This window comes from Oncorhynchus kisutch, linkage group LG12, assembly GCF_002021735.2.
Source record: "Oncorhynchus kisutch isolate 150728-3 linkage group LG12, Okis_V2, whole genome shotgun sequence".
Lineage (NCBI taxonomy): Eukaryota > Metazoa > Chordata > Actinopteri > Salmoniformes > Salmonidae > Oncorhynchus > Oncorhynchus kisutch.
Window position 1 is genome coordinate 52,157,249 of NC_034185.2, and position 14,457 is coordinate 52,171,705.

Genomic DNA, 14,457 nt, shown 5'->3' on the forward strand with positions numbered 1-14,457 from the left:
AATGATGTTGGAGGCGGCTTATGCTCGAGAAATTAACATTAAATTCTCTGGCAACAGCTCTGTTGGACATTCCTGCAGTCAGCATACCAATTGCACACTCCCTCAAAACTTGATAAATCAGTGGCATTGTGTGGAGTGACAACTGCACATTTTAGGGTAGACTTATTTTCCCCAGCACAAGTTGCACCTGTGTAATGATCACGCTGTTTAATCAGTTTATTGATATGCCACAGTCAGGTGCGTGGATTATATTGGCAAAGGAGAAATGCTTCCAAATAATCTGCAAAACCATCCCAAAGTTGTTTTATGACCACCCGCAGTATGAAAAATGCCGGCCGCGCCGCAATGATCTCTGTCGGGACCCGTAGGCAGCCCTCTTACGGTGATGCACACACACATTTCAGTTTGGAAACAGCCTGGAAACCGATGTTCGCAAAGCTACACTGCAAGTCGCAACTTCTTCTAACTCTTCAAAATAAGTTTGATAGCGATAAGACCGTAAGGTAGTTATTTTTATGCAATAAAAGTCTAATTGTAGAATGCCCTGATACTTCCTACGTTTACCTGTCAGTTTTGTGACATCTGGAAAGTAGTCCGTGCCGGAGTGCCTGCCCAAGGTGGATGATATCATCACTGGAAGATCGAGAAGCTCTGTGCTGTGGCTCGATAAGGAAACCAAATTCCAACAGTATGCACGTTACAAAAAATCCCTGCTAACTCCACCAACTACCGAATTTAGTTTGAAGTGTTTTGCGGCCAGAGAAAAAAGGTTTAAAAATATATTTAAAATAGTATTGTGCCAGCTAGGCTGGATACTGTGCGAGAATTGTGACAAGTTCGACAGGTGAGCCTGTCAGTTTCTTTCTTTTCGAATCCAGAGGAGATAAAATAATATAGAGGTAAGATAGATATTGATTTTGAGACATGACATGTAGTATTTTCATATTTTAGTATACGCTTTTCTTATTGTGACATGTGTAATTTTTAAAGATGGCTCAGAACAACCAGCGTTACTCTGAAATGTCAACAGAGCACTGAGCAAACCGCAAGCATTTTATTTTCAAAGCCTTTTACATTTAATTCAGCTCGTGTCATGTTAATTTAGCTTTTTACGACCCGCGAAAAAAATAAGCTGCACTGCTCTATCAACAGAACGCGCTGCTTATTATTGGACGTATTAGGTTACGAAATATGACTTTTTGGATATAATGTTAATGATACGTTAGAGACCCCACTGAGCAAGTTAGACCATGAAGAATCATAAGTATTGGTAAAACGTATTTTATAACATAAGGAAGTGAAATTTCAAAACCACAGAGCGTTTAGTGGGTGGACACCCTATAATATGCTAACTTCAGGCTCTAGCCATATGTAAAAAAAAAAAAAAAAAAAGATTATTGTGGATTCTGTCACCATGAGCCTTAAGACACAACTCAAGGTAGTTTAGGGTAATTTGAACCAAATATAATTTGCATTTACTATTCCTTTAACTCCCAGTTATGACCCCACCCAGTAGGTGGCCGTAATACACGATTTTGGTGTAGTTCGCCGACAAAAACCTCAAAGAAGAAGACGTAAAACCGAAGCGAGCCGTGACCAAAAACTATTTCCACTTTGCGATTTTGTTGTCATTTAGACGTTTTATTAACACCCTGGAACTCAAAATATTATTAATTTATCTTCACAGCATCGCACACTTACCCCCAGATATGATTTAATTCGCATTGGAGACAGGACTTGGTTGATAGATGTTATCTAGGTAACGCTAGCTAGTTGCGAAAGTTAACCTAACGATGGCTGTGGTTTTTCACACTCAAATAGCCTCCATTATGGAGGTGCTAGCGAATGCAGCCGTGGCAGAGATTTGTAAACTCGTAGACGACGACTATGCAGTGTTTCGTTTGGAAATAACTCAAAGCCAGAAAGAAAACGGGGCATTACGGAGGAAACTACAGTTACTGGAACTGAAGAAGGTGGCGCGAGAGCGCGTCCTCGCCAGTTGTCCCAGTAGTGTCAAGATCCTCGACCGATACAGAGGATTGACAAGAGGTACATTTTGCATGAGGCTGCGTGGCCTGTTGCCCCGTTACCCTCTGCACATGTGCCTTTTGTGTTAGCCAGAATTGGGTCTTGGTTAGTTTTTGGATAGCATAATTCGCCTGATTACTTATCTGTCTTGCAATATAACGTTGAGCATTGACAGTAGCTAACCTAACCACTTCTTTTCCACCAATAACTCTCTCGGTGACTTACATCTCACTGGAGGCCACGTGAGCTTTGTGAAGCCAGCAAGACACAATACATGGAGAGATGACCAACCAATCACTGTTGATGAGGGGAGTGGAACCTCAACACAGCATGTTATTGTGATAGAGGTTAGTGTAATAGTCAGAATAACAGTACATTTCAGAAAGGCTCCACTCAGCTATCCACTTGCTTACATGTACATCATTTATCTGCCATAGCGGAGCATGTGTGACTTCTCTACGGCATTGTCACCCAATTCTACTCAATACTGTCAATAACCCCCCCTCTTGTGTTAGTCTGCAGATGCTGAAGGTCCTGGTGTCAAGCAGGAGAGTTCTGAAGGAGAGGATGACCCACGGCACATCCAAACTGGAGTGCCTCCTGTAGCCATGGAGGACCCCACCACTGCCCCAGCGGCACCCAGGACCCGACGCAGCATCACGGAGGTTGGTGGAACTCTGAATGCCACCCTCAAGTCAGAGACAGACACCAAGAATTTAACAGGTCTGGGGCGATTGGGCTGTCCTCCTGCTCTCCGCTCACAATATTTACTTGATGGTAACCCAAGCCCGAGGATGGATCTGTCCAATCAGGACTTAGGTGACACATTACAGACTGGCAATGATCCGTCCTGTTCATATGCTACAGAGATGATACCTGGTGATATGCCAGTCATCTTAGATACACAGACTAATCCAATGAGAGGGGACTGGAACCGGTACAGTAGTAGTGTATACCCTGAAGGGTGCCTAGATAAGAAAGGGGAGGTTATAGTGATAGATGAGGTGACTGTGAAAGTGGAGGGTGCTGCTCCTCTGACATGGTATGCAGACAGGACTCACTTAGGAGAAGGCCATTCACAGGGCAACACCAGTGACTTCTTAGACTGCAGGGAAAGCTTAGAGACAAATCTAACTGTTGCAACCCACTCCCCTTTACACACGCTCATCAGGGATCACGACCCACTGTCCACGCCGATCTCACCTTCCAATTCACAATACCTTTTCGATCAGGTATTGAACTCAAACAACAGGGCTAGAGTCCAGGCTCGGGGAGGGGGAGCCACATCAGGCAATAGCAAAGAGAAACGGTTCCTCTGCATGTTCTGTAACAAAGGCTTCAGCAGCTCCCAGAAGGTGGAGATCCACCAGAGGGTCCACACAGGGGAGAAACCATACAGCTGTATCCAGTGTCATATGCGCTTCACCCAGGCTGGTGACCTGAAGAGGCACCAGAGGGTCCACACAGGGGTGAAACCCTTTAGCTGTACCACGTGTCACATGAGCTTCGCCCAGGCTGGCAACCTGAAGAGGCACCAGAGGGTCCACACAGGGGAGAAACCCTACAGCAACCCTCAAGTGTGAGAAGAGGTTCTCCCACCAGCACCAACTGAACATGCACTTAAGTCCACACGGGGGAAAGACCATTTGCCTGTATGCACTACGGGAAGAGGTACTCCGAGGATACACCAGCAGAAAAAACATTCCACGGATTGACATAGAAATGAACCATTCCACTCGATAGCTGCTGACGTTTAGATCAAACCTTGCATTAAAGACAAAGATAAATGTTAATTGGTGTCAGCAGAAAAGCTCCACATATGCATTTGGAATAACAGATTTCAGTGTTGAATACTCCCGGGTAGAACATTGCATCCAGACATGATATAAGCCTAAAAAGTCAGTTTCATGGTGTTTGTACTGTGTAGGATATGATGTTCAACTACCTAATGTTTTTCCCAAGACACTTTTATTGAGAAAATGAATGCAGTTTATCAAGTTCATTCTGATTTTTAGTTGAGACGTATGTGTGGTTTTATATGGTGTATTTAAATCCCAAAATGGGGCTTTTCATTAATTGAGACTCTCTTTAGTATATATCACATCTGCTCTCACCCTAGTCTTAAAACACCAGGCAGCGCTTTATAACCAATATACATGTTTAAAAATTCTAATTTAAAAAAAATTTAAAAGCCATTCGACATGCTTGAATGGACGCGTTTTTGAATAGCCATTTTTACATGGTCCTTCATATCGCCAGATTCTGACTCGGCTACAGTTAAGATGTTCAATTACCCAAAAGAGGCTTAAATGTTGCTCAGATGAGTTACCCTGCCCTCCTAAGCCATATGAGGCTGTTGTCACCACCCGCTACACAAAGACGAAGCTGTCGAGTCCCAGAAAATGAGCAGCGAGGCCTTACACACCTCTCTCATCACACAGTCAACCATTGGTCAGGTAGTGACCACCCTCCCCAGCTGGGACCTGCCCCGTGAGAGAGAAGAGATCAGGAGGAAAGAGCTGTCAAACATATGGCACGCAGCTATACATTTGTTATATCACTTTCTTCTATATATGTTTTGGGGGGTGGAGGGGAAACAAATTCATAATACATTAAAATGACTCAAACCAAATCGAAACTGTAAAAATTATAATTGACTTACATTTACAGTGCATTCAGAAAGTATTCAGACCCCTTGACTTTACACATTTTGTTGAGTTACAGCTTTATTCTAAAATTGATTCAATAGTTTTTTTCCCTCTCAATATACACACATTACCCCATAATGACAAAGCAAAAACAGGTTTAGACATTTTTGCACGTTTATTAAGAATAAAAACAGAAATATGTAAATGTGATAAGTATTCAGACCCTTTACTCAGTACTTTGTTGAAGCATCTTTGGCAGCGATTACAGCCTCGAGTCTTCTTGGGTATGACCCTGCAAGCTTGGTACATCTGTATTTGGGGAGTCTCTCCCATTCTTCTCTGTAGATCCTCTCAAGCGCTGTCAGGTTGGATGGGGAGCGTCGCTGCACAGCTATTTTCAGGTCTCACCAGAGATGTTCGATCGGGTTCAAATCTGGGCTCTGGCTGGGCCACAAGGACATTCAGAAACTTGTCCTGAAGCCACTCCTGCGTTGTCTTGGCTGTGTGCTTAGGATCGTTGTCCTGCTGGAAGGTGAACCTTAGCCCCAGTCGGAGGTCCTGAGCGCTCTGGAGCAGGTTTTCATCAAGGATCTCTGTACTTTGCTCCGTTCATCTTTCCCTCTCCTGACTAGTCTCCCAGTCCCTGAAAAACATTCCCACAGCATGATGCTGCCGCCACCATGCTTCACAGTGGGGATGGTGCCAGGTTTCGCTTGGCATTCAGGTCAAAGAGTTCAATCTTGGTTTCATCTGACCAGAGAATCTTGTTTCTCATGGTCTTAGGTGCCTTTTGGTAAACTCCATGCGGGCTGTTCTGTGACTTTTACTGAGGAGTGGCTTCTGTCTGGCCACTCTACCATAAAGGCCTGATTGGTGGAGTGCTGCAGAGAGGGTTGTCCTTCTGGAAGTTTCTCCCATCTCCACAGAGGGACTCTGGAGCTCTGTCAGAGTGACCATCGGGTTCTTGGTCACCTCAGGTTCTCCACTGATTACTCTGTTTGGCCGGGTGGCCAGCTCTAGGAAGAGTCGTGGTGGTTCCAAACTTCTCCCATTTAAGAATGATGGAGGCCACTGTTCTTGGGGACCTTCAATGCTGCAGACATTTTTTGGTACCCTTCCCAGATCTGTGCCTCGACACAATCCTGTCTCGGAGCACTACGGACAATTCCTGTTGGCTCTCCACAACCGACTGGCCGGTGCTCAGCGGGGTTCCATCCCGAAGGGGTCTCCCCCTTCCCTGGAGAACGGAGCTGTTCTCGACCCAACCAACCAGCCATGGAGATACGTTACTCGCCGTGGAAGTCAAAGACGGCATCCTCTAGAAATGGGTCTCCTTGGAGATGTTGATCCCGGACCCGACACAGCTTTGCCGCCCTGGATCCAGAGGTTCCAGCGCCGCCTTCTTTAGGGGTTTGCCATTCAAGATCGGATCCGGAGGTACCTATGTCTTTGTCCTCTGTTCTGTCTCCCTCTCCGGTGACATCTACCTCGGGTTCAGATTCTCGGGGGCTCCCACCCTCATCAAACCGTGAGGCTGCCTGAGAGACCTGCCCATTTGACATCGCCAGCTGTCATCATAAGCAGCTCTATGGTGGGAAACATCTCGGTTCCCAAGGCAAAAACCCTGTGCAACCCAGGAGCACGAGTACAGAACATCACAAGGCTGCTTCTGACTGTTCTACGACAGATGCCGGTAGCTGACACTGTCGTAGTCCATGTGGGGTCAAACGACATCAGGAGGGCTAGCTTGGAACATCTGAAAATTGATTTTAAAGAACTGATTTTAGCATTTAAAAGACTCCAAAAACAGCCAATCAGGTGCCACAGAATGACTTTTGCAGTTGGCTCAGAACAGGGCAGCACGGCTGGCCCTTAAAAGTACACGGAGAGCTAACATTAATGACATGCATGTCAATCTCTCATGGCTCAAAGTGAAAGAGAGATTGACTTCCTCATTACTTGTTTTTGTCTATTTTAAAATGTAAGCGCACTGCTCGGACACCCATGCATACCCCACAAGACATGCCACCAGAGGTCTCTTCACAGTCCCCAAGTCCAGAACAGACTGGGAGGCGCAAGGTACTACATAGAGTAATAGCTACACGGGCCCGAGGACACACAGTGTATTGTGAATTCTGTAATGAATGTATTGTAATGTGAAATTATATAACCGCCTTAATTTTGCCAGACCCCAGGAAGAGTAGCTGCTGTCTTGGCAGGAACTAATGGGGATCCATAATAAATGGAAATGGGATATACCTGAGCTAAGGGTCTGAATACTGTGAATACTTTTAGAGAGATGGTAAACATAGGCTATAACAAGTAAGTAGCCTTTCACAAACCTTGGCTCATATCCTGTTTTTGATGTACAAGTACACCCACTATTGCAGGGCCCTAGCCCAAATCTAGCTCCTTAATGCTGAGTGCCAAGCGGAGACGCATCAGGGCCCGTTTTTACAGTCTTTGGTATGACTCGGCCAGGGATTGAACTCACAACCTTCCAATCTCAGGGCAGACACTAACCATAAGGCCACTGAGTTGATCAGACTATAACAAGGACAGTCCCTATATGTCGCACACCTACGGCAGTGGTAGAAACAGTTAACCTTGTTCAGTCGTTCGTTATTTAAAATAAAAAAATTGTGGGGGGGCCCCTAAGTGTCAGCCCGAACAATGAAGTCCCTGATAGTCCCTGCCCTGCAGTGAGAAGAGAGGTAGGTCAGAGGAAATATTTTGGCAAACAGGATCAGACATGAGGACATTCCAATGTTACTTAATGGCTCCCTTGATGTGATATGTAGTGTAAAGATGCATTTTTAAACATCTTTATCCCTCTCATCAAGGATATGTACTCTACTGAGAGCATCATCAAGCCATTCTTTAGGGTATGGACGGGCCTCAAGCTGTCTACATTTTCCTAGCCTAATTTTCAACATGTGTTTTTCAACATATGTTTTACTTATTTTCTACTCTATTCTTGCTAACACAAGAATGTTCTTTATAAACACGTCTGCTCACAGCTTTTTTTTAAACTGATCATAGGAGATTTGATGTAATGTAATAAGCAATACCGTATTTCAAAGAACAGCACGCATGCCTTTTTCATTTAACTACACCCTTTTAGCTATGACGCCAACCAATAAGATCATTTCTCTTAAGTAAACGGAAGGGAACAAGGACCTAGAACGATTTCGATGTTATCGTTGTTATTGTGATCTAGACGTTTATTAACACCCTGGAACACAAAATATGATTAATTAACTTCACCGCATCACACACTTACCCCAGGTAGTCTTTAATTCGCGCTGGAGACAGGAATTGGTTCATATATGTTGTTATCTAGCTAACTGCTAACAATGGCTGACTATATGGTTTTTCACACTCAAATAGCCTCCATCATGGAGGAGCTAGCCAATGCAGCCGTGGCAGATATCTGTAAACTCGTAGATGACGACTATGCAGTGTTTCGTTTGGAAATAACCCAAAGCCAGAAAGAAAACAGGGCATTGCGGAGGAAACTAGAGCTACTGGATCAGAAGGTGGCACGGGAGCGGGAAGAGATGACAACGAGAGAGCGGGTCCTCGCCAGTCGTCCCAGTAGTGTCAAGATCCTCGACCGATACAGAGGAATGACAAGAGGTACATTTTGCAGAAGGCTGCGGGCCCTGTCGCCCCATTCCCCTCTGCGCATGTGTTACAGAATTGGGTCTTTATCAGTTTTTGGATAGTATACCATACTTCCCCTGATTACAAGGCTATCTTTCACATATATTTTTATTTAACCAGCCAGGTCAATTAAGAACAAATTCTTCTTGCACAAAGATTCTTTATTGAATTTCCTATCATACTCGATTTTTAAAAAGTGATGCATGGAACATAATCAATCAATAAATAGTGTATTAACAAGTTATGAGAAGTGTTACCTTACATCCAGGGCCAGATTACCGAATTACCGCATTAATAGGCTCTATATTTTTAGAACACAAGGCCCGCACTGGAAAAAATGTGTGCATTTATCTATATGCCAACAGATTGCAACAATGCCTAATTTATCATAACCATTAGAGATAAAGTCCGAATTGCTAAATTGCCCCGTATATATTCAGTCATTTAAAAAGCAAGCTCCATTTAAGATTCATTTATTGAAACTGTAATATCAACTGGTAGTAACTGGATTGTTCTCAATCCTCCCCTGATTCAGAATATACCATTTTCATTGTCCTGGCATGCTTGGTTCAATAGCTATTGACGATGAAAAACAAATATCCAGTATAAAACTAATTTTACCTCAGTGCCAAACTGAACCATATACCTACCAGCTCTCTGAAAAGTTGGGTAAACAATACTTTCCAGTCTATATTTTGTCTCAAATTTTACAGCTGCTAGAGTAGGTTTAAATGTATAGTAGGTACATTTACACAATTTTGCAAGAATTTGTTTCAGTCTGTAAATACCAATTAATTGTGTATTACAGGCTTATTAATCAGAATCATTTGTTGAATAACATGAAATAGAGTTCTATGGCCACGCACACCAGTGGTGGGTTTGTCATCGAAATGAGAATGTGGTGGGTTTGTCATTGAAATGAGAATGCATGAGCAGAAAATAACCCCATGCCCCACTGTAAAGTATGGTGGTGGATCTTTGGTCCTGGAGCCCTTTAAGGTCAACGGCATCATGAACTTTACAAAGTTGTAGACAATGTCAATAGTGTACAATATAGCGTTGAGCATTGACAGTACCTAACCTAACCAACTCTTTTCCTCCAATCACTCTCTCAGGTGAAGGACATCTCACTAGAGGCCACAGGAGCTTTGTGAAGCCAGCTATAGATGAGGGGAGTGGAACCTCCACCCAGCACGTTATCATGATAGAGGTTAGTGTCATAGTGTAACATGAAAAATTACAGTACGTCAAATGTGGCCCATTAATTAATTTCAGAAAGGCTCCCCTCAGCTATTCAGTCATGTACATCCTCATTTATCTGCCATAGGGGAGTTTGTGAGACTTCCCTATGACATTGTTATCCAATTCACCTCATGTAACGATATTAACCTCCTCTCTTGTCTCAGTCTGCAGATGGAGAAGCTGCAGGTCCTGGGGTCAAGCAGGAGAGGTCTGAAGGAGAGGTCCCACAACACAGAAGAGACATCGAGATTGGAGTGCCCCCTGTTGCCATGGAGAACCGCGCCGCCACGCCCCAACCCAGGCCCTGCCGCAGCATCACAGAGGTCAGTAGAATTCAGAACACCGTCTTCAAGTCAGAGACAGACACAGAGACTTTAAACACAAAGGTTCTTGCACACAGGGTCTGACCACAGAGACTGGGCTTTCCTGCTCCTGGCTCAGAGTATTTACTTTACGGTAACCCGAGCATGAGGACGATTCAATCCCATTGGGACCCTGACAACATGCCCTTGGGTTTAGAGACACAGACTGACCTGTCAAGAGAGGACTGGTAGTGTATAGGAACCAAACAGTGGGGAAATCCTTCATCTGTACCCAGTGTCATATGCGCTTTACCCAAGCTGGCCATCTGAAGAGGCACCAGATGGTCCACACAGGAGAAATCCTACAGCTGCCCCCAGTGTGAGAAGAGGTTCTCCCACCAGCACCACCTGAAGAGGCACCAGATGGTCCACACAGGAGAAAGGCCATTCGGTGGTACGCACTGCGGGAAGAGGTTCTCAGAGAGGTGTTACCTCAGGATACACCAGCAGAAAAAACATTCCACTCTATAGCATAAACCACGTTTCCATCCACAGATGAAAATCATGGCAGCTGTGATGGACAAATATAAATATTCTTGTTCGTTGCCATAATAATCTCATAATGTGGATAGCCTATCTCCACTGTATCTGCGAGCTGTTGGCTAGAGCGCAGGTACCAAGACCAGAGTAGGTACATTTGCTATTTAACGCAATAGTTTGTGACAAAACGGTAGAGTTGAAAAGGTGATGGAAACATTGAATGGAAATATTGAACTTGTTTGTTTTGTGTGCACTACGTCATCAAGCACTGAATTTTATCTGCAACAAGTCTGTTTGGTGGAAACATACCATTGGTGGGAACATCCACATATTTTCTTGAAAATCTGTCATCAATTGAATGGATACCTAGCTATAGAAAGTAACCATTCCACTCGATAGCTTCTGACATTTAGATCAAACCCTGCATTAAAGACAAAGATTAATTTTCATTGTTGTCAGCAGAAAAAAATTGACATTCATTTGTAATAAAGACAGTAACAGAATCAGTGTTGAATATTCCTCGGTAGAATATTGCATCCAGACATTGTGATATATAAGCCTAAAAAGTCTGTTACATATTGAGTTTGTACTGTGTATGATGTGTTTCATTACTTCCATTCAACTACTTCATTATATATACTGTATATAAGGCATATAGAATGGGGTCCTAAATTATTGACACTCTTGATAAACTATAGTATTTTCCCTGATATTTATCAAGGGTGCCAATAATTTTGCAGTTACATTTGCATGTACAGGAATTTGACTTTGTGAAATTGTATAGGACTCAAACATAGTGGGGATGGGTAAACACTCCATGTTGAAAGTGTGTTTATTATCTGTGTGTACGTAGCTGAGGGAGTGTATGTCTGTATCACCTGTCTCTTCCAGGAGGAGGAGGGTCTAGAGGTGCTGCTGGTGAAGGAGGAGGGTCTGGGGAACCCTGAGGGGACCATGGTCATGGAGGACAACCAGACTACACCTCCTCCTGAACACACAGAGGAACCAGCTGAGCAGCACAGGACCACACAGAGTCTCAATGAGGTGAGCCTACTGAACTACTGTCCGAATGGTATTAGGTCAGGGCCAGTATCCACAAAGTGTCTCGGAGCAGGAGTGCTGATCTAAGATATAATTTGATTCATTATGATCTAAAAGGCTAAACTGATCCTAGATCAGCACTTCTACTCAGACTCTTTGTGGATACTGGCCCAGGTCTGGATTCGTTGTCTAAGTGCGGGACCATGCCTCTTGAATGATCAAATCATTAGAGTGTCAAGTAATAAAATCAACTAACATGTTTGCATACTACTCATAGCAATCCATCATTGCCCAATCAGAAGATGCTCCATAGCAGGGTTCTCATATCAGATTTCTTGATCCAACATCCTCTCACTCTGTATCTCTTACAGTCAGTAGACATGGAGGATGGGAAGCCTGATCTGCTGCTGGTCAAAGAGGAGACAATAGAAGACGGACCAGTGAGTATTGATCTGCTGAGTGGACTAAAGATGGGGGAGCAAGGTAAGAGAGAAATACATATAGCCTACATACAGTAATAGAGCTTCAATGGGAATAGTGATGCACCTGGTTACTATTCTTTCTTTTTTTTCTTCATTCATAAAATTAAATCAATACAATGTATGTTTAGTTACCAAAACACACACATTATAATGTATGAACTTCACCAGGTAATTGACTCAAAACTCTAGATATGGAGAATGGTAGAATTCTCTGCCATGTTTGTGAAGTCTATTTTGTAACCTCTTCCTGCAGGTGGTTGGCTGGAGGCTAACAGAGGAGACTGGGTGACCATCTTAGATTTCCAGACCCAGACTGGTGCAGCCAAAGGCCCAGGGGACGACATCACTGAGCAGGCCAGGACCAGAGGCGACATAGTGGAGGTCAGTGGATGGGACAGCGTCTTCAACTCTGGGCTGGGGAACAACGCTGTTAACCACAACCAGAAACAGACAGTTGAACACAAAACAACAAACAAACTTAATCTCCTTGATAACAGACTGGTTGAGACAAGGTCGAGGCGTAGATTTGGTCCGCGGGGACGGGGAGGTGTCAGTATGCGGCGGGAGAGAACAGACTCGGCTAGTGATGCTCCGTCCTGCTCCTATAGTTGTGATTCAGAGATACTGATGGCGCCAGGTGCTACCTTCAGCCTGCCTTCTATAGGATCTATCAACTGGAACATGGACCCTCCGACAACAGAGACACTTCCTGGCCTTCATCCTCCTCACACTCTCCTAATGTTAAACCAGACCTCAGACAATGCCAGTGCCTCAACACTAAATGGATACACAAGCACCTTGACAAATGACAGTAGTAGTAACTCTACCAGTAGATCCGGTGGAAAAGAGAAGCGCTTTCCGTGTTCATTCTGTGGGAAAGCCTTCAGTTTCCCCAAACAGGTGGAGATCCACCAGAGGATGCACACTGGGGAGAAACCATTCAGCTGCCACCTGTGCCGGGCTAGTTTCTCCGACTCTTCCAACCTGAAGAGGCACCAGAGGATGCACACGGGGGAGAAACCGTTCAGCTGCCATGTGTGCCAGGCTAGTTTCTCACACTCATTCAACCTGAAAAGGCACCAGAGGGTCCACACAGGGGAGAAATCCTACAGCTTCCCCAGTGTGAGAAGAGGTTCTCCCACCAGCACCAGCTGAAGATGTACCTGAAGGTCCACATGGGAGAAAGACCATTCGCCTGTACGCACTGTGGGAAGCTACCTCAGGATACACCAACAGGAAATGCACATGGCCTATGAATAGTTTATAGTAACATGTAGTAGTACTAGCTAGTTTGTAGTTAATTTTGTTGGTTTTGGATGTATAGGGAACTGGATGAGGTGAACTGAGGAAAGAATGAGTGTGATGAGGCAGAGTAGATGATATGGTTGGTGTTTTGGTGTCTGTAAAATTGCTTAATTGATGGGTCCAACCCTGACTGCATGTCCCATTGGGTTGATACTTGTGTTTTATAGCGAGATAATGAGTGCCTTAATTCACATTTACTTGACATAAAGTAGTGAAGATGTGTGTAATGTTGAACCTTTTCCAAAGTATTCAAACATGTATTTTATTAAAGTGAGGGTACCAGATTTACATTAAGGTCAAGTGTTAGTGAAAAGTATCATGTATCGTTTTGTGCAATACAAGTACTGAACGTCACGTTATGTGAGTGTATGACCATCTTGTTGACATTAAATACAAAATTGACTCTGTGCTGACTGACTTAGTTATTTTTGTATCATTGCAGGGACTGAGTTTCCCTTGTCTCAGTCAAACAAAAAACGTAATACGTAATTATTGATATAATACATATGCTATTTTTAAAAATAATAAACTCAGATGGTGCTATAATGTTAGGTACTTGATTCAGTATTAGAGATGGCTTGACCGTTGTAAAAAAAAAATATAATGTCATGTTTCTGTGTGTACAGCAAAGAGTTAACATACCAAAAACCTGGGATAGATGGCAGTATTTGCGCAAAACTGAAACCGCGAACCACCACATTCAACCCCAGTAAGGTGACCTGGAACATGGATGAGTACAAACAGACCAGCTTCAAACTCCGTATGGCAATCAAAGAAGCAAAAAGTCAGAACAGGGACAAAGTGTAGTTGCAATTCATCGGCTAGGACACAAGACGCACGTGGCAGGGACTGTTAACTCTTAAATGGCTGACAGCCGGACGGCATCCCAAGCCGCGTCCTCAGAGCATGTGCAGACCAGCTGGCTGGAGTTTTTACGGACATATTCAATCTGTCTCTATCCTTGTCTGCCGTCCCCACATGCTTCAATTATTCCACCATTATTCTTGTACCCAAGCAAGCCAAGGTAACTGAACTAAATGACTATCGCCCCATAGCATTCACTTCTGTCACCATGAAGTGCTTAGAGAGGCTAGTCAAGGGCCATATCACCACGACCTTACTGCCCCAACAGATTCACAGATGACGCAATCGCCATCGCACTAGAAAAACTGCCCTATCCCACCTGAACAAGAGGAATACTGA

The 14,457-nt window shown here is 44.0% G+C and overlaps 1 protein-coding gene across 3 annotated transcripts; it reads left to right on the forward strand.

Moving 5' to 3' along the window:
- The first annotated feature begins 1,390 nt into the window (after positions 1-1,390).
- Positions 1,391-13,661, forward strand: LOC109901220 (zinc finger protein 19-like). Of its 3 annotated transcripts, XM_031836599.1 has the most exons (7): positions 1,947-2,375; positions 2,544-2,693; positions 9,458-9,552; positions 9,749-9,907; positions 11,318-11,470; positions 11,839-11,950; positions 12,203-13,661. In XM_031836599.1, the coding sequence occupies exons 3-7, from the start codon at positions 9,544-9,546 to the stop codon at positions 13,102-13,104; spliced, it is 1,335 nt and encodes a 444-aa protein (XP_031692459.1). In that variant the 5' UTR covers positions 1,947-2,375; positions 2,544-2,693; positions 9,458-9,543; the 3' UTR covers positions 13,105-13,661. The 3 variants fall into 3 exon arrangements, with proteins under 3 accessions (XP_020352855.2, XP_031692459.1, XP_031692458.1); XM_031836598.1 differs by lacking the exons at positions 1,947-2,375; positions 2,544-2,693 and adding an exon at positions 7,789-8,315; XM_020497266.2 differs by lacking the exons at positions 9,458-9,552; positions 9,749-9,907; positions 11,318-11,470; positions 11,839-11,950; positions 12,203-13,661 and having other exon boundaries at positions 1,391-2,049; positions 2,266-2,375; positions 2,544-4,886.
- The last annotated feature ends 796 nt before the right edge of the window (positions 13,662-14,457 follow it).